This window comes from Elgaria multicarinata, chromosome 1, assembly GCF_023053635.1.
Source record: "Elgaria multicarinata webbii isolate HBS135686 ecotype San Diego chromosome 1, rElgMul1.1.pri, whole genome shotgun sequence".
NCBI lineage: Eukaryota > Metazoa > Chordata > Lepidosauria > Squamata > Anguidae > Elgaria > Elgaria multicarinata.
In genome coordinates this window covers 93,072,467-93,097,457 of record NC_086171.1, presented here as the reverse complement: position 1 = coordinate 93,097,457, position 24,991 = coordinate 93,072,467, and the positions used below count along the sequence as shown (strand labels likewise).

The window sequence follows — 24,991 nt, the reverse complement described above, 5'->3', positions numbered from 1 at the left end:
TTTAACAGAAAAAAAGCCAAAATGGAGAAGCCATGTGTGAAAAAGTAAGTACACCCTTACTGCTTCCATAGGAATTAAGATGCTAAGTAGCAGGCAGGTGCTGCTAATCAAATGCCTGTGATTAATTGATCATCAGCAAGTATGACCACCTCTATAAAAGCCAAAGTTTTTTCAGTTTGCTGGTCTGGAGCATTCAGGTGTGTGTTAACACAATGCAAAGGAGGAAAGACATCAGCAATGATCTTAGAGAAGCAATTGCTGCTGCCCATCAATCTGGGAAGGGTTATAAGGCCATTTCCAAACAAAGTCCATCATTCTACAGTGAGAAAGATTATTCAAAAGTGGAAAACATTCAAGACTGCTGCCAATCTTCCCAGGAGAGGGCGTCCCAGCAAAATCACCCCAAGGTCAAATTGTGCAATGCTCAGAGAAATTGCAAAAAACCCAAGAGTTACTCAGACTCTACAGGCCTCAGTGAGCATGTTAAATGTTAAAGTTCATGACAGTACAGTTAGAAAAAGACTGAACAAGTATGGTTTGTTTGGAAGGGTTGCCAGGAGAAAGCCTCTTCTCTCTAAAAAGAACGTGGCAGCACGGCTTAGGTTTGCAAAGTTGCATCTGAACAAACCACAAGACTTCTGGAACGATGTCCTTTGGACAGACAAGAACAAAGTGGAGAAGTTTGGCCATAATGCACAGCGCCACGTTTGGCGAAAACCAAACACAGCATATCAGCACAAACACCTCATACCAACTGTCAAGCACGGTGGTGGAGGGATGATGATTTGGGCTTGTTTTGCAGCCACAGGACCTGGGAACCTTGCAGTCATTTAGTCGACCATGAACTCCTCTGTATATGAAAGTATACTAGAGTCAAATGTGAGGCCATCTGTCCGACAGCTAAAGCTTGGCCGAAATTGGCTCATGCAACAGGACAATGATCCCAAGCACACCAGCAAATCTACAACAGAATGGCTGAAAAAGAAGGAATCAAGGTATTGCAATGGCCCAGTCAAAGTCCAGACCTAGGGTGACCATATGACCGGATTTGTCCGGGTTTTTGATGGCAAATCCGGGACGGGGAGGGGAAATCCGGATTATTATTTTTCAAAGAGCAGCTCTAATGGGAATTAACAAAAATGCTTATAACTCCATCATTTTTTAAGATAAAGACATGAAACTTGGCACAATGGTAGCTCTTAGGAAGGGTTTTAGTCATACCAAATTTGAAACAGATCCGTTCATCCATTGATTTTTTAGGAATTTTTTTTAAAATTGAGGTTTTAAAATTATTATTTTTAAAATCGTCATTTTTAAATTTAAAGAGATGAAACTTTGTACCATGATAGGATTTAGCTTTGGCCACACCAAATTTGAAACAGATCCGTTCATTAGGAATTTTTTTAAAAAATGAGGTTTTAAAATTATTATTTTTAAACTGTCATTTTTAAAGATAAAGAGCTGAAAGTTGGTACCATGATAGCTTTTAGGTAGAGCTTTAGCCATACCAAATTTGAAACAGATCTGGGGCCAGTAGCAAACCCTGTTAACAACAACAGCAGCTTGCAATGAGTGAAGATACAGTCAGAAAAGATATTTGAGGGAAGGGGAGAATGTAACATACAGAGTATAGCAAAAGCTTCAAAGTAGAGCAAAACCTACAAAAGTAGGAGTGAGTGAAGTTAATTTCAGATACATTGAATCTCTCACTTGTTCTTTATTTCAGTGATTTTAACATTAAGAAGTTATGTAGAACAGATTTGTCTTAAATGTGTGCTGTAAAATCAGACATGTGACCAAGGCTATGTTTGGGTGGGCACGCCCCCTTGGTACTGGACACGCCCCCTTGGGGGCGACCATGTTGTCCTCCTTTTTGGTTTCCAAAATATGGTCACCCTACCTTTAGAGAGCTGTGCATAAACAAATGCCCTCAAACCTCAATGAACTGAAGCAACGTTGTAAAGAAGAGTGGGCCAAAATTCCTCCACAACGATGTGAGAGACTGATAAAGTCATACAGAAAATGATTATTTCAAGTTATTGCTGCTAAAGGTGGTTCTACAAGCTATTGAATCATAAGGTGTACTTACTTTTTCACACATGGCTTCTCCATTTTGGCTTTATTTCTGTTAAATAAATCATGACACGGTGTAATATGTCATGTGTTGTTGTTCATCTGAGGTTGTGTTTACCTAATTTTTAGACCTGCTAAGGAACAGATGATTGTTATTATTAGGGGTGTGCACGGACCCCCCGCTCCGCTTCACTTGCAGATCCGCCATTTTTCGGAGCGGGTCGCTCCGCCCCGCCCCCGCTCCGCCCACTTCCGCTCCGCTCCGCTCGGAGCTCCGGATCGGATCCGGAGCTCCGTTTTTGCCCCCCCATAGGCTTGCATTGAAAGCTAAAAAAGTAAACAACTTTTTTTCCGTTGAAGTTAGAAACCTCACGTTTGGCACCATGACACCTCATGGGCGTATACACACACACGCCAAGTTTCAAGGCAATCCCATCATCCCCTGATTTTTGGCGAATTTTTGAAAATCGGGCACCCCATTCACACCCCTTGGGATAGCTCCGTCAATTTGCATGTTAGAAACCTCAAACTCGGCACCAGGGCAGCTTATCCATGTGTCCACATGCACGCCAAGTTGCAAGCAAATCCCATCATCCCCTGATTTTTGGCGCGGCTCTACCCTCTAACGCACCTCCCATAACCCTAATTCACACCCCTTTAGATAGCTCCGTCAATTTGCACGTTAGAAACCTCAAACTCAGCACCATGATAGCTTATCCACGTGTCCACATGCACGCCAAGTTTCAAGGCAATCCCATCATCCCCTGATTTTTGGGGAATTTATGAAAATCGGGCACCCCATTCACACCCCTTGGGATAGCTCCGTCAATTTGCATGTTAGAAACCTCAAACTCGGCACCAGGGCAGCTTATCCATGTGTCCACATGCACGCCAAGTTGCAAGCAAATCCCATCATCCCCTGATTTTTGGCATGGCTTAACTCACCCCAAATTGTCCCATTCTACAACTACGTCAATTTGCACGTTAGAAACCTCAAACTCAGCACCATGATAGCTTATCCACGTGTCCACATGCACGCCAAGTTTCAAGGCAATCCCATCATCCCCTGATTTTTGGGGAATTTATGAAAATCGGGCACCCCATTCACACCCCTTGGGATAGCTCCGTCAATTTGCATGTTAGAAACCTCAAACTCGGCACCAGGGCAGCTTATCCATGTGTCCACATGCACGCCAAGTTGCAAGCAAATCCCATCATCCCCTGATTTTTGGCGCGGCTTAAACTTTTTAACTCACCCCAAATCAAGTCCCATTCTACAACTACGTCAATTTGCACGTTAGAAACCTATCCTTTGGTCCCATGACAGCTTACCCATGTGTCCCCATGGACACCAAGTTTCAAGGCAATCCCATCATCCCCTGATGTTAGGGGAACTTTTGAAATTTGAACACTCCAGTATGTCAGGGATTTAAAGTTGCAATTGCAGACAGCTCAATGGGGCCAGTTCCAAGGCAATCCCAACATGCCACGAGATAACCCTAAATCTTCTGGCACATTTGAAAAAGGGATTATTGAATTTGATAAAGTCTAAGTGAGCGCAGGAAGGACTTCTCCCCTTAGTCAAAGCAAGACACATACACCATCGCTGCAAGGCGGGAAGGGGAGAAGGGAGGGAAAGCAGGCAGGCAGCATGCATTGTAGTGCCGCAAGGATGGCTTGAGCACTAACGCATAGCAAACCAACCCATAAGTGGGCGCAAAGTGAGGCAAAGATGGCTGGTTGTTTCTTTCTAAGCCAGCAGTTACGCCTTGAGGGGCACAGAGGAGGACGACTGGGAGCAAGCGTGCCGGAGGGTGCTGGCCACGAACCGCAAAGCCCATCTCCCAGGCACCAGGCGGGCAGAGCAGGCGAGGAGTCAGTCCTGGCAGATGCCCCACCACAGCAGCACCCCGGGGGAGGCGGGCAGACAGGCAGGCAGGCATGGGTTGGCGGGCCCAGAAAAGCTGGTACCTTGCACAAGTAAGCCATAGATCTGTGGGGGAGTCAGTCCCAGCAGATCCAGCTACCTCACAAGGATGGCTCCCAGGCAGGCGGGCAGGCGCCTCCACTGTAGTGGCTGTGCTCAACTCGGCGGGCGCACTACAAGACGAGTTGAAGTGAGAGCTCACTTCTCAGGAAATGTAGTGGCTGTGCTACGGGAGATCGGTGGACTGCTGGAGCTTAGCTTTTTCTCTGAGGGGAAGTCCATGAGTTGAAGTGACAGCTTGCTTCTCAAAGACAGGGTTACAGCGGAAGAGGGGTGGGACGAGACCGGGGAGACAAGCTCGACCAGTGACTACTACTAATCCCCACATCCTGGAGGACCACAGCATCCCACACAAAGTGGCTGTGGTGAAGTCAATGGCTGTCATGAGTCGAAGTGAGTGCTGACTTCTCAGGAGGAAACTTAAACTGTCCCTAGTATGCACTAAGTGGCTGTGCTATGGGAGTTCGGTGGACTGTTGGAGTACCAGCCACAATTGGGGAAGTGAATGAGTTTCAGTGAAAGGTTGCTTCTCAAAATCAGCACACAGATCAAGGACTCCATTTGATCCCCGAGCTATCTAAAGGGTGACCCGTGGACTGCTGGAGTTTTCCTCCGGTTCCCGGTGGCTGGGATGGGTCTCGGCTTCTCAAAGCCATGGCACTGCTGCATATGCAGTGCAGCTTCTCGAAAGAGAGCTGTCCCACGGAAAAACGGTGCATTACTGGAGCTTAGCTTTTTCTCAAAGGGGAAGTCAATGAGTTGAAGTGAAAGGTTGCTTCGGAAGTCTATGGCTTTCATGAGTTTCAGTGACAGCTTGCTTCTCAAAGAGGGCGTTACAGCGGAAGAGGGGTGGGACGAGACCAGGGAGAGGAGCTCGACCAGCTGCTGCGACTAATCCTCACCCACATCCTGGAGGACCACAGCATCCGCAGTAGTGGCTGTGGTGAAGTCAATGGCTGTCATGAGTTGAAGTGAGTGCTCACTTCTCAGGAAAATTAAACTGTCCGTACACACTAAGTGGCTGTTCTATGGGCGATCGGTGGACACCTGGAGTACCACCCGCACATAGGGGAAGTCCATGAGTTGAAGTGACAGCTTGCTTCTCAAAGATAGGGTTACAGCGGAAGAGGGGTGGGACGAGACCGGGGAGAGAAGCTCGACCAGTGGCTACTACTAATCCCCACATCCTGGAGGACCACAGCATCCCACACAAAGTGGCTGTGGTGAAGTCAACGGCTGTCATGAGTCGAAGTGAGTGCTCACTTCTCAGGAGGAAACTTAAACTGTCCCTGTGCAGTCAGTGGTTGGGGAGAGAGGCACGGCCAGCTGTGCCTCCACCGTAGGGGCTGTGCTCAAGTGTCTGAACTTGGAGTCGAAGTGAGAGCTCAAAATTGCTCCATATGAGACTGGGGAGAGAAGCTCGACCAGCTTCTGCTACTAATCCTCACCCACATCCTGGTGGAACAAAGCATCCACCGAGAAGTGGCTGTGGTGAAGTCAATGGCTGTCATGAGTTGAAGTGAGTGCTGACTTCTCAGGAGGAAACTTAAACTGTCCCTACGCACTAAGTGGCTGTGCTATGGGCGATCGGTCGACTACTGGAGTACCACCCGCACATAGGGGAAGTCCATGAGTTGAAGTGACAGCTTGCTTCTCAAAGATAGGGTTACAGCGGAAGAGGGGTGGGACGAGACCGGGGAGAGAAGCTCGACCAGTGGCTACTACTAATCCCCACATCCTGGAGGACCACAGCATCCCACACAAAGTGGCTGTGGTGAAGTCAACGGCTGTCATGAGTCGAAGTGAGTGCTCACTTCTCAGGAGGAAACTTAAACTGTCCCTGTGCAGTCAGTGGTTGGGGAGAGAGGCACGGCCAGCTGTGCCTCCACCGTAGGGGCTGTGCTCAAGTGTCTGAACTTGGAGTCGAAGTGAGAGCTCAAAATTGCTCCATATGAGACCAGGGAGAGGAGCTCGACCAGCTGCTGCGACTAATCCTCACCCACATCCTGGAGGACCACAGCATCCGCAGTAGTGGCTGTGGTGAAGTCAATGGCTGTCATGAGTTGAAGTGAGTGCTCACTTCTCAGGAGGAAACTTAAACTGTCCCTATGCACTAAGTGGCTGTGCTATGGGAGTTCGGTGGACTACTGGAGTACCAGCCGCAATTGGGGAAGTGAATGAGTTTCAGTGAAAGGTTGCTTCTCAAAATCAGCACACTGATCGGGTCACCCAGAGGTCCACAGCCTCTACGTAGTGGCTGTGCTGAAGTCAATGACTTCCATGAGTTTAAGTGAAAGGTTGCTTCTCAAAGGCGAGGACTTGCCTGTTTCATTTTCGCAGCGAGACAGGCAGCTGCAGTAACACTCACAACCACACACACAAGGACAGCTTTTGCACAGAGGCTCATGAGTTCAAGTGACAGCTTACTTCTCAAAACCATACTTCGGGATCAGGGAGTACGTCTTCCACTCCCAGGGCACTCCAAAGGGCGACCCGTGGACTGCTGGACTTTACCTCCCTCAGTTGGGGAAGTGAATGATGAGTTTAAGTGAAAGCTTGCTTCTCAAAGACGGGTTACAGCAGAAGGGGAAGAGGAAGAGGATGAGACTGAGGAGAGAGAGGTTGCATCGGAAGTCTATGGCTTTCATGAGTTTCATGAGTTGAAGTGAGTGCTCACTTCTCAGGAAAATTAAACTGTCCGTACACACTAAGTGGCTGTTCTATGGGCGATCGGTCGACTGCTGGAGTACCTCCCACACATAGGGGAAGTCCATGAGTCGAAGTGAAAGCTCACTTCTCAGATAACTTGAATTGCGAGACTGGGGAGAGACGCTCGGCCAGCTGCTGCAACTAATCCTCCTCACCCACATCCTGGTGGAACAAAGCATCCACCGAGAAGTGGCTGTGGTGAAGTCAATGGCTGTCATGAGTCGAAGTGAAAGCTCACTTCTCAGGAGGAAACTTAAACTGTCCCTATGCACTAAGTGGCTGTGATATGGGCGTTCGGTGGACTGTTGGAGTACCAGCCGCAATTGGGGAAGTCCATGAGTTGAAGTGAGTGCTCACTTCTCAGGAAAATTAAACTGTCCGTACACACAAAGTGGCTGTGGTATGGGCGATCGGTGGACACCTGGAGTACCACCCGCACATAGGGGAAGTCCATGAGTTGAAGTGACAGCTTGCTTCTCAGGAGGAAACTTAAACTGTCCCTACGCACTAAGTGGCTGTGCTATGGGCGATCGGTCGACTACTGGAGTACCACCCGCACATAGGGGAAGTCCATGAGTTGAAGTGACAGCTTGCTTCTCAAAGACAGGGTTACAGCGGAAGAGGGGTGGGACGAGACCGGGGAGAGAAGCTCGACCAGCGACTGCTACTTATCCCCACATCCTGGAGGACCACAGCATCCACAGTAGTGGCTGTGGTGAAGTCAATGGCTGTCATGAGTTGAAGTGAGTGCTCACTTCTCAGGAGGAAACTTAAACTGTCCCTGTGCAGTCAGTGGTTGGGGAGAGAGGCACGGCCAGCTGTGCCTCCACCGTAGGGGCTGTGCTCAAGTGTCTGAACTTGAAGTCGAAGTGAGAGCTCAAAATTGCTCCATATGAGACTGGGGAGAGAAGCTCGACCAGCGACTGCTACTTATCCCCACATCCTGGAGGACCACAGCATCCGCAGTAGTGGCTGTGGTGAAGTCAATGGCTGTCATGAGTTGAAGTGAGTGCTCACTTCTCAGGAGGAAACTTAAACTGTCCCTGTGCAGTCAGTGGTTGGGGAGAGAGGCACGGCCAGCTGTGCCTCCACCGTAGGGGCTGTGCTCAAGTGTCTGAACTTGAAGTCGAAGTGAGAGCTCAAAATTGCTCCATATGAGACTGGGGAGAGAAGCTCGACCAGCGACTGCTACTTATCCCCACATCCTGGAGGACCACAGCATCCGCAGTAGTGGCTGTGGTGAAGTCAATGGCTGTCATGAGTTGAAGTGAGTGCTCACTTCTCAGGAGGAAACTTAAACTGTCCCTATGCACTAAGTGGCTGTGCTATGGGCGTTCGGTGGACTGTTGGAGTACCAGCCGCAATTGGGGAAGTGAATGAGTTTCAGTGAAAGGTTGCTTCTCAAAATCAGCACACAGATCAAGGACTCCATTTGATCCCCGAGCTATCTAAAGGGCGACCCGTGGACTGCTGGAGTGTAACCTCCCTCACCCTCAATTGGGGAAGTGAATGAGTTTCAGTGAAAGGTTGCTTCTCAAAATCAGCACACTGATGGAGTCACCCAGAGGTCCACAGCCTCTATGTAGTGGCTGTGCTGAAGTCAATGACTTCCATGAGTTCAAGTGAAAGGTTGCTTCTCAAAGGCGAGGACTCGCCTGTTTGCTTCTCAAAAAACCATACTTCTGGATCAGGGAGTACGTCTTCCACTCCCAGGGCACTCCAAAGGGCGACCCGTGGACTGCTGGAGAGAGGCAGCCTGGCTAGTGGTGGTGGTGGTGCCAGGCATTGCCTTGCCCCCTGCTTGCACCTCACCTAAACGTGCAGTCAATCATGGACAAACGGTTGTAAACCGCCCAGAGAGCTTTGGCTGTGGGGCGGTATATAAATGTAATTAATTAAATAAATAAATAAATAAATAAATAAATAAATGGAGTCTTTTGGAACTGGGTGGAAAACTATCCGGATGAGTTGACTAAGCTGTACCGGACGCCACAGAAATGAAATGAACTCAAGTGCGGTGCTTTGCCCTCACAGTCAGTCACACACACGCACGGTGACAAACTCTGCCTAGTGCCTACAGAGAAAAAACCAGCCTGCCTGAACTGTAGTGTGCCTGCCAACCCAAGGAGGGGTGGAATTAAAGGGAGCCTGCCTGTCACTCCCACGAGGGCTTGAGGGTGGGGTATCCCAGCAGGGGGAGATTGCCCTTCAGAAAGACCAGCTGCTCCACCAAGTCCGGCTCCAAGCGAGAGCGGTGAGGGGTCACTATGTCGCCCGCCATAGAGAACACCCTCTCGCTTGGAACACTGGTGGGTGGGCAGCTGAGTCGATCCATGGCCACCCGCGCCAGGTCCGGCCAAATCTGAAAACGGGATGACCAGTAGGCCAGGGGGTCCATGGAGGAGTCCTCGATGGGCTCTGACAGGTAACGCTGCACGGTGGTTGCAGCGTCATCCTGGCTGGTGGCTGGGGAGGGTCTCTGCCCAAACACGGTGTGCAGAGCCTCTTCCCAATACCCCTCGCCTGTGCTGCTGCTGGGAGGGATGCAGGTGAGGCTGCTGCTGGTGCTGCTGGTGCTGCTGCGGGGAGGGGTGGCCTGCTCCTCTGCCTCACTCTGCCCCACCCTCTTGGCCCATGCCGCCCGCACTTCGCCCACCAGCGTTTCCACCCAGTGCTGCCTGCTATTTGGCCCACAAAGCCCATCCTTCACACGAGGGTCGCACATGGCTGCCAACATGTGGACCCTGTCGGTTTGGATGGGCTCCAGCCTCCGCGTCACGCCGTCCCTCAGCCTAGTCACCGCTTCGCGGACCTCGGGCTCGAAGCGCCTGCCGGTGACGGGATCCCTGTACTCCAGAAAGTCGCCCATCTGTTTCTGGAGATGCCTGCATACAGGGATCACCTGGCTGAGGAGGGCAGAGCTTTTGCTCAGGGTCTCGGTGGCGTTCAGGAACGGCTTGAGGACCGCCACCAGCTGGGACATGGCGTCCCACTGCTGCTTGCCCAGGTGGTGGACGCCCATGTCCCTGACCCTGAACAAGTCGTGGATGGCACGCTGTTGCTCCACCATCCGCTCCAGCATCAGGTAGGTGGAGTTCCAGCGTGTCACCACATCCTGCACTAGCCTGTGCTGCGGGAGATTCAACTCCTCCTGCTTCTCCCGCAGCAAGCGACTGCCCTTGACGCTGTGGTGGAAATGGCCTGCCACCTTTCTGCAGCTCTCCAGGAGGTTACGGATCCCGGACAGGGGACCGAGGTTGGGCTTGCTGCTGCCCATCCCAAGGCCATCCCTCACCACCAGGTTCAAGACGTGCGCGATGCAGCGGACGCCCTCGAATCCGCCGTCGCGCACCGCCTTCACCATGTTGGCTCCCCCGTCCGTGACCATGTAACCGCGGGTGACCTTCTGCCCAGCTAGCCACCCATCCACCATGCGGTTCATGGCCTCCGTAATCTCCCCTGCCGTGTGGGACTGGTCCATCACTTGCGTGTGGAGGAGGGCCCAGCAGTAGCCCTCCTTGCCAGTCCCTGTAGTGCTGGATCCTTCCTGCCCCACGGCTGCCCACCAGTGTGCCGTCAGGGACAGGTAAGCGTGCACTCCGCCCTCGCTGGACCAAATGTCCGAGGTGAAGTGCACCATCCGTGCCTCTGCCTGGCACAGACGACCCAGCACTAACTCCCTGCAGGAACGGTACAGGGAAGGCACCACCCGCCTGCTCAGGGTGGTGCGACACGGCAGCTTGTAGTATGGCACCACAAGCGCCATCAGCCTCTTGAAGCCTGCGTTGTCGACGAGGCTGAATGGCTGGTCGTCCAACGCCACCATCTCACCGATTGACGTGGTGATCTGGGAGGGCGTTGGAAAACGCCATCTTGTGGTTCCATACTTCCCCCACCCCATTTCCGGCAGGGTTGCCTGCCTAACCCTTGTGGGGATGGGAGATGGAGAGCTGAGACTGGAAGTGCCAGCAGCAGCAGCAGCAGCAGCAGCAGCAGCAGCCGCCGCCTTCGGCTTTCCCCTGGAACCAGTCGCCTTGCCCGCCTCTTTCCCCAGCAAGACCGACTGGTGCTGCCTCTTAAGATGCATCTTCATGCTGCTGGTTCCATAATGCCCTGTCGATGAACCCCTGCTTAGGCTGAGTTTGCAGTGGCGACAGACAGCAAAGCGGGGATCCGCTCCCAACTCAAAGTGGTCCCACACGATGCTTGTCTTTCGTTTCCGTGGTGACACCACCAATTGCCCGCCTGAGCTCTCTGGTGTTGCCACAGAAACAGGGGTGTGGGATGAGACTGGGGAGAGAGCCTCGGCCTGCTGCTGCTCCTCCTCAGCCCCCACATCCTGGAGGCCCACCGCCTCCTCCTCCTCCTCCCCCCCCTCCACTGTGCTGAGGACCTCGTCTAGGTCCATCATCGGGCTCGTGGGCTGAAAGGAGAATGAAGGAGTTGGGGATACTCCTCCTCCTCTAATGGCACTGCTGCCACGTGCCTCTTGCAAACGGGCACTTTTCCCATTCCCACCCTCAAAAAGAGAACGCCGGGCACAAGTTGCAGAAGAGAGTGGCTCTGCCTGCTGCTTGTCCTGCTTCTGTTTTGGAGCAGTCAGCCAAGGAGTTGCCCGTTTGAGTTTCACAGGAGGAGAGGAAGCCTGCTTACTGCTGGCAGACTGAGCCTTGCTGCTTTCAGCACGCCTGCTTCCTCTTTTCATGATGACTAACAAAATATTAATACTACTAATACTATGTATAAGGTACTACTAAGAATATGTATAAGAAGATATAATATGTTTAAATGTAGGGAAATGGGACAAGAACAATAAAATATACTACTACTAATATGTATGAGAATATACTAATATATATATATATATCTACTACTAAGAATATCTACAAGAATATAATAATATGTTTAAGAATATTACTAATAAATGTAGGGAAATGGGACAAGAAATGGGACAACCACTACTATAACAAGAACAAAATATGAATACTACTACTACTAATATGTATGAGAATGTATACTAATAGACTACTAAGACTATGTCAAAGAATATAATATAATATGTTTAAGAATAGGGAAATGGTGTGCGTATGCTTTCCCCAAAATGCTCAATCTGTGGCTGCCTGTTGAACTTGACAAAAGCAGCCCACTCCGTCGAAGTTACACAGAGAAGAAAAAGAGAATCCAATTTTTTTGGTATATTTGGTATATAGAAGATAGAAGGAAACACAATCAGGATTTAAGAGAGGGGAGGGGGGAAAAGAACCAACCACTACTATAATATGTATGAGAATGTATACTAATAGACTACTAAGACTATGTCAAAGAATATAATAATAATATGTTTAAGAATAGGGAAATGGTGTGCGTATGCTTTCCCCAAAATGCTCAATCTGTGGCTGCCTGTTGAACTTGACAAAAGCAGCCCACTCCGTCGAAGTTACACAGAGAAGAAAAAGAGAATCCAATTTTTTTGGTATATTTGGTATATAGAAGATAGAAGGAAACACAATCAGGATTTAAGAGAGGGGAGGGGGGAAAAGAACCAACCACTACTATAAGAAGAACAAAATATGAATACTAATATAATATGTATGAGAATATATACTAATGGACTATGTGAAAGAATATAATAAAATATGTTTAAGAATATAAATGTAGGGAAATGGGACAAAAACTGTGTGTATGCTTTCAAAAGAAAGCTTTCACAAAAGCAGAACAGTCAGGCTTTAATACAGGGAAGGGGGGGGGGCAACCAACCCAACCAACCCAACCACACACTCCAAAATTCAAAAATAAAGTTTATATTAAATCAAAGTAAGGGGAAAACACAGGGCAAACTAAGCTACAAGTCAGAAAGAAGCAAACAAACACACACACGCGCCAAACTAAACCTATATTAAATTAATCTATCTCCAAAGCAGGAGCACTAGCTAAGTAAGTGTTCCCTCCACGAACGCCAACCCACAAAGAGACACAAAACAGAAAGTTCTCAGGGTGGGTCTGCCTTAGTCCCCCCTCCAACGCTGGGATTGGAGGAGGATGCTTTCTGAGGAGATGAATTCTCATCAGGATTGGGAGTTGAATGTGCCTGTCATCGCTTCCAAAAAAATAAAAATAAAAAAATAAAAAAAACCCAAACCCCGATTTTTAAAAAAATATTGCACGTGAACCACAGCACGCAGAAAGTTGAGAGTGGTCTCAAAATGACCCCCATCCACGACTCTCTGTGCACAAGAATTTTCAGAACGATAGCTTAAACCCCCCCCCAGTTATCCCCGATTCTTTCCCTCAATGCAATCCTATGGGCGAAAAGCCGAAACGGAGCCCCGCGGTTGACCCTATTTTTAAAAAAATATTGCACGTGAACCACAGCACGCAGAAAGTTGAGAGTGGTCTCAAAATGACCCCCATCCACGACTCTCTGTGCACAAGAATTTTCAGAACGATAGCTTAAACCCCCCCCCAGTTATCCCCGATTCTTTCCCTCAATGCAATCCTATGGGCGAAAAGCCGAAACGCAGTTTGAGCCCCGCGGTTGCCCCGATTTTTAAAAAAATATTGCACGTGAACCACAGCACGCAGAGAGGTGAGAGTGGTCTCAAAATGACCCCCATCCACGACTCTCTGTGCACAAGAATTTCCAGAACGATAGCTTCAAAAACAACGTAGTTATGCGCGATTATTTGCCGCAATGCAATCCTATGGCGAAATGTTTTCAAGATGGCGACCGGAGCGCTCCGCCTGAACTCGGAGCTCCGAAAAATGGTCGCTTCTCTTCGCCTTGCTTCTAGGGGGTCCGCGGTCCGCTCCTACTCCGCCTCTGGGTAAGGCGGAGCAGGCCAATCCGCTACTGCTTCTACGCTCCTAATCGGAGCGGAGCACATCCCTAGTTATTATGTCCTGATATGTAAAATCATACAATTCCAAGAGGGTGTACTTTCTTTTTCACACGATTGTATTAATAAGAAGTATATAAACTTCAAGCAGAGGGAGAGGAGAGGCCACTGGCTCTGAGCCCAACAATCTCTCTGCCCACCCACCCATTTATGGTCCCACCCTGAGGCCAGCTGTAGATCTACAAATCCCTATTAAACACATGGCAAAGTAAAAGCCTTTGTTGAACAGCATCTGGAGAGATCCTTAAAATTAAAGAATCATGTGCAGGGTTGCCAACTCCAGCAGGGCTCCTGTGCCTTGGACAGTGGCTCAAGGATAGACAACAAGATATCTCTTACAGCACCAGCACCATGTAAGAAACTTCTTCACTTGTGCATAACTGTGTCATTGACCATGCAGGGAGCAAGAGCTTGCCTGGAACAAATGGGGTGTCAACATGGTGCCGCTTTCATTGCTGATCACACACACCCCTCAAAACCCACAGCATTGCAGTTGTGAAGCAACAACCACTGTGATACGTGGGCACGATTGAATATGGAATACTCTTCCCTGAAACTTTGCAGGGTCAATTACATGGCTGTAATGCACAGCAAATAATGACGGGGCTCTGAAAGTGTTTTTCGTTTCTTCTGCTGCTGCTGCTCAACTCCCTAACAGTGAAAGGATGACTCCATGCATCTACGTCGCTTCGAATCCATGCATGTATGCAGGTGCCCACCCTCTCTTAGCTGTGCTCCATTGTACTTGTGGAGCTTTGGATCAACAGGCTTCCCTTCCTCACTGGCATGCTCATAAAGTGCAATGGAAGAGTTACTTTTGAGTAGGCATGCAAATATCTGCCCTTGCCTCCCTCTCTCTCCCCACAGTGGTGGCTGTGCCCCAAAGCACAGGTGAAGTAATGCAAGGGTGCCCCACAAGTCTCCTCTAGAAAAACAACATTCTGAATGACTGCACAGCAGCAGTGCTACTAATAATAGCAGACCCAAGGCTGCTTTTGCACTTACTTTCCTTTCCTTGCACCCTGTAGATGTGGCAGTCTGAGGGAGGGGGTCAGAGAAGGAAAAGAGAAAGGAGAGGAAGAGTTCTTAAAGTCCCTGTCACTGAAAGAGTGCAACTGCAAAATAGTGCAATGTAAAAATAGAAACTAGTAGGGAAACCTGAAGTACCCTATATTGAAAGTGCACAAATGCACAATTGTACAACTGTGAAATCGTGTGGCAGTAAAGAGTAGAAAGGCAGTGATGGAGCCCACGTTCGCCGTAGTGCAGTCTCAAAGCAGCAGGGCTGGCTCTCCTCCCCACTCTTGTACTCAGCATAGTGTAATGGAAGGCAATGAGTTACTTCTGGGTAGCCTTGTTTAGCCCTTTGTTCTCACTCTGCCCCACACCATGCAACTTCCCTTCAGTCAATCAGCACCATTTTCTCCAACCCACGCTGAGGTCATGTGGACTCCCAAACTGCACTGAAACTGCAGTGACGGGAAAATCCGTAACAAAATGAGTTTGAGGGTGGGTGGGGAAATGGATTTAGGGCAAGAAACGTCATACTAGCTATACAGTGCTGGCCAAAATTGTGGACACTTTTTGAAATTTTTGTGTTTTGCAACTTCCCCAGAACAAGGACTGTGATTGGCCAGTAGGGTTTGCAATTCCAATCCGTTTCTTCACTCAATCACACCTGTGTTTGTTTTTAGACTAAAGTAAGCGTAACTTTTTTTTTGTAATGCAGATATTTGCACTGTTTTTTTTATTGAATTCAGCATTAAATTCTTTTTTCAGTTGATTTATAAACATTTGAATTTCGTGAAACAACTTTTTCTATAAGCATGCAAAGTTGCAAAACATGAAAATTGCAAAAAGTGTCCACAATTTTGGCCACCAGTGTAGAGAGGGGTGTGCAATATTTGACATTATCAACTTGCGGGTGGAGTAGAACCAGAGTAAAAGTTCCACGTAGATACCCCCAGGTCAACAAGCCTACAGAAGAACAGTCTGGAGCATTCTAGTCACTGCTGCTGGTCGGAGGGTGGGGGGGCTTCTGTTATGGCCCACCATTTGAGAGAAGGGGGGAGACCACTGCAATGACTGTAAGTATACTCCCCCCTTCTCCCATGGGGATTGTGGTTAAAGTGTAAGGGTGGGTGGGTATTAGTGACAACCTGTTCTGCTTCCTGCATCAAGGCTATGATCCTGCAAGGCAAAAAGGCTCAGGAGTGTTTAGCCAGATGTGGCAAGGCTGAAGTGGAGTGCCTGGCCTTGGGCCCCAAAGAGCTTACCTGTATGTGGCACTTAATGCTTAAACTTGTTCTGCTGTGGATGTTTCTGTTTGGTGCTTGTGCGTTTAGTCCTGGGACCGGGTACCTCTTAGGTTTGTAGGCAAAAAAGTGTTAGCACCGTGCATGAGCTCCACATTGTGCATTGGAGAATTCCCTCTTTTTGTACAAAGTCCCTCTTTTTAGCACAGAGTGCTTCCTTTGTGTGCGAAGTGCCTTTCCCCAGTCTCTCTTCACCAGAGCTCCTCATATGAGATCTAAGTGTGCACAATATGCAGCCAGAGAGATATAGCCCCATGCTGCATATCCTATCATCTGACTTGTGTTCTGCCTCTGTGTGTTTATACAGCAGTGAGTATATGCTGTGATTTCGTCTTGAGTCACAACTCAACCTAAGCTTTTTTTATTTTAGGCTTTGTGTCGTAGGAGGTAGGGGTGCAGCTTTAAAAAAAAGTTCTTTCACCTCTCATTGACTTAAATGAGAGATAAATTACTTGCACTAGTTCTTGAGCTGGTGCAAACTTCCCCTGTCATTGTGGGCATGTTGGTAAAATGTTGGGGCTCAGGATGAAGTGTAACACATGTTTTTCCCTGCTGTGCTGGCATAATTTCATACATGCAGAGCATCTGTACTGGTGGCATACTGAGGCAATTTTGCTGTTGTGTCATTCCATGCACTAGCTCCATCTCAAACAGCAGAATGCCACTTACACTGCTTCCTAATGCCACTTAACCAGCGTAACTGCTGCATAGGATTTGTGGCGTATTTAATTCTGCTTGATTCCTGATTGTGTGTGATTGGAAGACTGCTTCCTGCTGTGCCAGCCATCGCCGAACCACCCACGCCAAAGTATATATGCCCGGCAGTTCCCAGGGAGCAAGCTAACAGGGAGAGCTAACAGGTGTTTGGCAGCAAAGGAAGTCAAAGAGAAGGTCCTTAACAATTTTGGAGAAAATTATAAAGAAGTCAATCTGTAACTACCTTGTAAGCAATGCAGTTATTACTAGAAGCCAGCATGGATTTGTCAAGAACAAATTCTGTCAGACTAATCTGATCTCATTTTTTGATTGGGTAACCTCCCTTGTGGACTGTGGGAATGCCGTGGATATAATATATCTTGACTTCAGCAAAGCTTATATTCTGATCAGCAAACTAGCTAACAGTGGGCTAAATGGAACAACTATTAGGTGGATCCACAGTTGGCTACAGAATCCGACTCAAAGAGTGTTTATCAAACTGGGGAGAGGCAACGAGTGGGGTACCGCAGGGCTCAGTCCTGGGCCCAGTGCTGTTCAACATTTTTATTAATGATTAATCATTTATTAATGATCATTTATAAATTAATCATTTATAAATTAATCATTTATTAATGATTTGGACGAGGAGGTGCAGGGAACGCTTATCAAATTTGCAGATGACACCAAATTGGGTGGGATAGCTAATACCCTAGAAGACAGAAACAAACTTCAAAGTGATCTTGATAGGGTGGAGAACTGGGCTGAAAACAACAGAATGAAATTTAATAGGGATAAATGCCAAGTTCTACATCTAGGAAAAACTAACCAAATGCACAGTTACAAGATGGGGGCTACTTGGCTCAGCAATAGTACAAATGAGAAAGATCTTGGAGTTGTTGTAGATCACAAGCTGAATATGATCCAACAGTGTGATGTGGCTGCAAAAAAGGCAAATGCTATTTTGGGCTGCATTAATAGAAGTACCAATTTGCACGAGGTACTGGTTCCCCTCTATTCAGCCCTGGTTAGGCCTCATCTTGAGTATTGTGTCCAGTTCTGGGCACCACACTTCAAGAAGGACGCAGACAAGCTAGAGCATGTTCAGAGGAGGGCAACCAGGATGATCAGGGGTCTGAAAACAAAGCCCTATGAAGAGAGACTGAAAGAACTGGGCATGTTTAGCCTGGAGAAGAGAAAATTGAGGGGAGACAATATAGTACACTTCAAATACTTGGAAGGTTGTCAGACAGAAGAGGGCCAGGATCTCTTCTCGATCCTCCCAGAGTGCAAGACACGGAATAATGGGCTCAAGTTACAGGAAGCCAAATTCCAGTTGGACATCAGGAAAAACTTCCTGACTGTTAGAGCAGTACAACAATGGAACCAGTTACCTAGGGAGGTTGTGGGCTCTCCCACACTAGAGGCCTTCAAGAGGCAGATGGACAACCATCTGTCAGGGATGCTCTAAGGTGCATTGAGCAAGGGGTTGGGTTCGAAGGCCTTATAGGACCCTTCCAACTCTACTATTCTGTGATTCTATGATTCGGTCCAGCACTCCAGCTTATCAAGATGACATTGATTCTTCCCCCCCCCCGTATTCCAGGATAATAGCGATCCCACCCAATTTTGTGTCATCTGCAAATTTGATAAGCATCCCACAATCTCTTCTTCATCCAAGTCATTAATAAAAATATTGAAGAGCACTGGCCCCAGGACTGAGCTCTGCAGTACCCACTCATTACCTCCCCACACTTTGATAAGCATTTTTTGAGTCCGATTCTATAGCCACCTAATAGTTGTTTTATCTAGCCCACTTTTAGTTAGTTTGCTGATCAGAATGTCTTGTGGTACTTTGTCAAAAGCTTTGCAGAAGTCAAGATATATTACATCGACAGCATTCCCACAGTCCACAAGGGAGGTTCCCCAATCAAAAAATGAGATCAGATTAGTCTTGCAGGATTGTTCTTGCTGAATCCATATTAGCTTCTAGTAAGCACTGCATTATTTTTTAGGTGCTTACACATGGAGTTCTTTACAATCTGCTCCAACATTTCCCCAGGGATTGATGTCAGATTGTCTGGTTTGTAGTTCCCAGGTTTCTCCTTTTTGCCTTTTTTGAAGATATGGACACCTTCAGCCCTCTTCCAACTGTCCAGCACTTCACCCATCTTCCATGATTTTGCAAAGATAATAGACAGTGGCTCTGAGAGTTTTTTTGCCTTTCTTACTTTGTGGAATGGCTTGCTGAGAGAGATTCATCAGCTTAACAGTTTTCCAGATTTTAAGAAATCAAGAAAGCCATAAAGACTGATCTCTTCCGGCAGGCCTACCCAGTTGAATTTTAAGATGCCTTTTTAATAACGTGCTGCTTTTAATAATGTATTAATTTTAAATGTTTTAATTAGTTATATTTTATGGTGTTTGCATTTGTGTTGTACTCCACCTTGATCCAGAGGGGGAGGCGGGAAACAAAAAATAAATAAATTATTATTATTATTATTATTATTATTATTATTATTATTATTACTCTAGAGATTTGAACTCGTTCAAAGTAATTAGGTGTTCCTTAACCATTTTTTTTATCAATCTCAATTTGTAATTCCTCCCCTTCAGGTTGTACTTCCCTTTTGCGGGGTGGTGGGGTAGTCATAGACCTGCTTTTGGGAGAAGACTGAGCATTTCTATCTTTTCTTTGCCATCTGCTATCATTTTGCCATCTTCACTGAGTAGCTGAACCAACATTTCTTTCCTCTATCTATTACTATGCACATACCTGAAGAAAGCTTTTTTGTTGCTTTTAGCATCCCTGAATAACCTGAGCTCGTTCTCAGCTTTAGCCTTCCTGACACCGTTCCTGCACTTCTGTGCTACCTGTTTGTGTTCAGGGAAAGGCTACAAAGATGTTCAAGGGACGTATGAAAGGAGCTGGGTATGTTTAGCCTTGAGAAGTGAATACTGAGAAAGGATATAATAGCACTTTTCAAGTACCTAAATGTTTGTCACACAGAAGAGGGCTGCAATCTGTTCTTTACCATCCAAGACAGTAGGACATGAAATAATAACAGGCTTACATTACAGGTAGGCTTCGTAACTGTCAGAACAGTCAGACAATGGAACCAACTGCCTAGGGAGGTGGTGGGCTCTCTGTCACTGGAGGTATTCAAGTGGAGAGTGGGCAGCCATTGGTCAGGGATGCTTAAACTGGGTTCCTGCACTGAGCAGGGCATTAGAATTGATGGCGTAAATGGCCCCTTACAACTCTAGCAGTCTATGAATTTTGAACTCAATTAAAAAAAGTGTCCAAAGTTGTAATTTGTGCAAAATGTTGTTCTAATGTAACATTATATCACTGGTGAGTCAAATCGAGATCTCTTCCCTTCTCCTCCCACCTTTCCATCACTCTCTGTGGTTTTCATCTTTTATTCAGACACTTCAGCTTCTGTAAGTTGGACAAATTCACGCTTCATTGCTGCAAGACGAGGTTCCCACATCACTCTCAGCTGCTCTTCTAACTCTATGGTAAATTGGTACAAAGAGAATGAGAAGGGCAAGTATCAGAACCTAATGAACGATTCGAGGATACACGTGACAAGAAATGAATTAAAGGTGATGATAAAGATTGAAAAAATCCAGTACACTGACAGTGGTATCTACTTCTGTGAGAGCAACAATTCATACAAGAGCAGGAAAATACACTGTGGCACGGAACTCAGAGTTATGGGTGAGTCTTTAATCTCTTAAATATTCCCCTCTCCTATATTCAAGGTCCTCTGCATATAACTCTGGGAGCATGCAGAATCCTGCCTTAAAGCCTGTTTTGCTTGGCCGCACAGGTGCACATTCTTGGGGGAAATATACCAGCAGGCATATTGGATGCCATCTGATCCCATTTAAAGGACCATCCATGCTATATCTGCAATATTATACAAGCCCTGGATGCTTATATGTATGCATACTGTATTCACAGTTGCATTGCAGCATGGATTTTGTATTCTACTATAGATTACAGCTCAAAATGGTTCCATTTCAAAGATAGAAAGGAAAACTGAAATCACATCTGGGTACATCTGAAAGTTCAAATGCCTCAGGGTAATTGTGTTCACCAACTAGGTATGACAAGGTGTCAGACCACAAGCAGATCAAAGAACTGAGGTTGACCTGTCTTCTCTTTCTAAGGTATCAGCACTTTTGAGCAGGTGCAGAATCGGCACACCCTGAAAGATGCCATTATTGTGATTCAGTCCATTCTTCTTGTCCTGTTCGTGAGCATCCCTCTGTTCCTAACTCTGGGGAAGGTGAGTGTGCTGTGCTGGGCCCTCTTGCCAAGATGCCAAATTCTAACATGGCAGAAACTTAAGATAGAGTGTTCTGATAGTTGCTACAACACAATGTTGTGTGTTTAGAGTTATGATTATTGCATTTTTTTTTATTTAATGCCCTTCAGAGGTGCTTGCTGTCAAGGGATCTGACCTGGGTTTGGAGGTGTGTCAACCAGTTCTGGATGGGGCTACACTCCCCCTGAAAGACTTTGTTCGCAGTTTGGGGGTACTCCTGGATCCGTCGCTCCAAATGACAGCCCAGATAGACGCGACAGCCTGGAGTGCCTACTATCAGCTTCGGCTGATACGCCAGCTGCGCCCCTTCCTAGAGTCTGAAGACCTAAAGACAGTAGTGCATGCACTGGTACCCTCAAGGCTTGACTTCTGCAATGCGCTCTACATAAGGCTACCATTGTACCTAGTTCGGAAACTTCAACTAGTTCAAAATATGGCAGCCAGGTTGGTCACCAGTACATCTAGGGGTGAGCATATTACCCCAACATTAAAATCACTCCACTGGCTGCCAATTAGTTTCTGGGCAAAGTACAAAGTGTTGGTCATTACCTTTAAAGCCCTAAATGGTTTGGGTCCAGGTTACCTGTGGGATTGCCTTCTCCCATACAGTCCGCCCGCAAACTCAGGTCCTCTGGGGTGAACTTACTTCAGTCAGCTAAAACTAGGCTGACATCAGTTTCCCAGAGGACCTTTTCTTCTGTCGCCCCCAAATTGTGGAATGGCCTGCCGGAGGAGATTCCTAAAATTAACTCTCTGTGTTATGTTAAGGCAGCTTTAAAGGCTAGCCTTTTCCGGCAGGCCTATCCAGATCAATGTGAAATCCAGAATTTTTAAGATGTATTGTTTCCTGTTCTAATGTTGTTCCCCACCTCGATCCAAAGGGGGAGGCGGGTAAGAAATTATTATTATTATTATTATTATTATTATTATTATTATTATTATTAACACACAGAGGTATATTTATTTATTTATTTATTGCATTTTTATACCGCCCAGTAGCCGAAGCTCTCTGGGCGGTTCACAAAAGTATACAATATTAAATACCTCACAGCCAGGAAACCACACTTCCTTCTCCTCCCCCTCCTAGCCAGCACAGAGAGAACTGTACCAGCTATCTCTCCATGCTCAGTAAATGGAGCATAGAGATGGGGGAAAGGGGGTGTTCTTGGGGGCAAGGAGGAAAGGACACTGGAGCATCGGCCATATGACATTTCCTATGCTCTCCCTAGCCTCCTTCCCTCCCGCTCCAAAGCAGCAAAAAAATCACCCATCTAGCAGAAATGCAGAACGGCTGAAGAGTGGAGGCAAAGATCATCTCCGCTCTCCAGCCACCCTGCATTGGAGACTCAGCAGCCTCTGAGTTTGAAGGCTGCCAACTAACTCCATAGGATTGCATCCTTACTGTTTATTTCCTGAACAATTGCAAAGTAACTATCACAGGGAAGTTGGATCCACAAAGTCAGGGCTATCATGGAAGAGACCCTTCTCTGTACTTTCCCCAGCTTCTGTGCAGAACTTCCCTGACCATTTCCTGTGTTTAGCATGGCAGTGGTTTGATTGCAGTGGTATTACAGGCAAGAGATCAGGAACAGATATTTAATTTAGAATGTGGTAGGCAGCAAGCAGTGAATGGGTTTAGGAAAGCTCAAGTGCCTTCCCCTAAATATCGTGACTCATTTGAACTACCCATGCAGTCCCACTTTACTGTATTACTCAGCCTGGCCTCCTTGGTTAGGATGAAAAATAATTACCCCTGGTCAGAAGTGGCCTATGCAAACCCTAAGAGAGAAGACCGGTAAGAGGTGTTGTAAAATAGATTTACAAGGCTGGAGAAAGTGAAAATAGTTTGAAAGGTGCTTTGCTTCCTGTAGTGCCTCTGGTCAAGTGGTTTTGAAGGTTTTTGAAACAATAAGAACAAGAAGCAACTGTGGGTGAGTGTAGAGAACACAAGCAGTGATTCCACTTTCAGGCCATCTTCAGTTCTTTGGGAGAAGTAGCATCTCCAATCAACTAGACAGCTATCCATAGAATAGAAATAGAATCCTATCCATAGAAATTAGGACTTTCTTAACACAAGAAAATGAAGGTAGCAGCGTACTGAAATAGGGCCAGCAGTACTTAATAGAGACAAGCAAGGCTTTGCTAGTGGATCTGAGGCTGTTTCTTTTCAAACAGAGAATAACAGTGTTTCTACATGAGCAATTTATTGCACACTCATGGGTCCTTTACATGACATTGTCAACCTTCAGGACTTCTTCCTTGCTTTTCCCCATTTATCTGGCTTGAAAAAGATCAGAGATAAGCTGGAATAAACCATAATGATGTGAAATTGGCAGTACTTAATTCCACAACTAGAAGTTGCTGTTTCATTGAACTTAATAAAGCATTGCCAAGAGGGGAAGTTTTCCATTCCAAATCACATGTTCATGATTTAAATCTGCCCATCATAAACGTGGAAAGACAAAAGCCCACAAAGGGTGTGGCATTTTTCCTTAGTGTCGAGACACACTAAGTAAGTTGAGTGTGATTATGTTCCTCTATTCCATTTTAGGGTGAACACAAAGATGCATCTGGGGAAGACCACACTTACGAGGTGAGTAACATGATGTGGTGTTTTCAAAATGGTAAAGTAGGAAAGGCGGGGAGGGGGGGAATATTCCTTTCTTGGCAGGGAAGAGAGGAAAAAGTGCCAGAATATATCCAGGTCTCAACCAAGGCAGAGAACAAACAGAGCCTGGTTTTTAACTGTTTGTAGGAGGGAGGAGGCAGCACTATTCCCATGGTGGAGAGAGAGCAAGCATGTGAGAAAGCAAGCACGTTGCTCCCAGCAATGGGGGAAGACAGAGAGAAAGTGGGAGTGGGAGGGAAGGGGGGAGCAGGAAACGACTATAGGCTATGGAGATCCCAAGGCTACAGTAGCTATGCCCAAACCACCATCCATTCACCAGCTACCTGCAGCATTTTCCCCTTCTTGTAACTTGCAGACAATGTTGCAGTATTCCAAACATTAAGTGGGAGACCTCATCCCCTCTCTTTACATTATATATTGATGTAAATATTTATCCCTAGGAAGACTTTCAAAACAAATAATAAAGCAAGAATAATCTCTGAACTTAGCAATTAGCTACAAACTCAAATATCAAAACAAGTCCATTACAAATAACAGTACATTTAAAGAAAAGCCCAGCAAAAGCATCACTAAATAATAATAAAACATTAATAAAACTGATAGGTCTACAAGTGGAAGACACCATTGTCTGGACCCCCTGTAAAATTCTGTGAATGAGGCAATAAAAGCCACATTTGGAAGCATCCTTTCACTCAGAGTGACAGAACTTTCTTGTCTTGAAATGCTTTCCTCCTATGCTTCAATCCTGCTTTTCTTCTTCTTCAGGGATTGATGGTTGAATTAGCCGATACATATGAAGATATTGGTACTTACCAGGACAGAGCAGAGAAGTGGGATTTGGGGGAACATCCATGCGAGGAGTGAAAGGATTTGCAGTATTCCCAGCAAGGCGTGCTGCACCTGACTTGACCGATGGGACAACACTTCCTGCTGTGGCTATGGCCAGTGTGAAACCCCCACTCAGAGGAGACACTAGAGGATTTTATTTGCTTCAGTGCTCTATCTCTCGCTTGCATATCTATCATCACCTGAAGAGCTAACACAAAATGCAATACCCACATACCCAATTCCTTCCAGTTGTTGATAAGAGTCACACAAATCCTGAGGGACGGAGGGAGAGAGAGAGACTACAAAAAGATTTTCAAAAGTGACATTTGAATTTTTTTCAAAATTAAAAAAGAGTTCTAATAATGACATTCCTCCCCGGAATTTTGAATTTGTGTGTGTGTCCTTCCAGTTCTAGTAAACCGCTCAGATAGGGTGACCCTATGAAAAGGAGGACAGGGCTCCTGTATCTTTAACAGTTGTATTGAAAAGGGAATTTCAGCAGGTGTCATTTGTATATATAGAGA

At 46.7% G+C, this 24,991-nt stretch overlaps 1 protein-coding gene across 1 annotated transcript in view; it reads left to right on the top strand.

Moving 5' to 3' along the window:
• The window catches only part of CD79B (CD79b molecule), a 29,764-nt gene extending 5,051 nt beyond the window's left edge, over positions 1-24,713 (top strand). The window contains exons 2-5 of the mRNA XM_063116801.1: positions 20,104-20,397; positions 20,853-20,971; positions 23,562-23,603; positions 24,405-24,713. Coding sequence (XP_062972871.1) covers positions 20,104-20,397; positions 20,853-20,971; positions 23,562-23,603; positions 24,405-24,503 — 554 coding nt within the window. The 3' untranslated portion in view covers positions 24,504-24,713. The remainder of the gene's footprint in view (positions 1-20,103; positions 20,398-20,852; positions 20,972-23,561; positions 23,604-24,404) is intronic.
• The last annotated feature ends 278 nt before the right edge of the window (positions 24,714-24,991 follow it).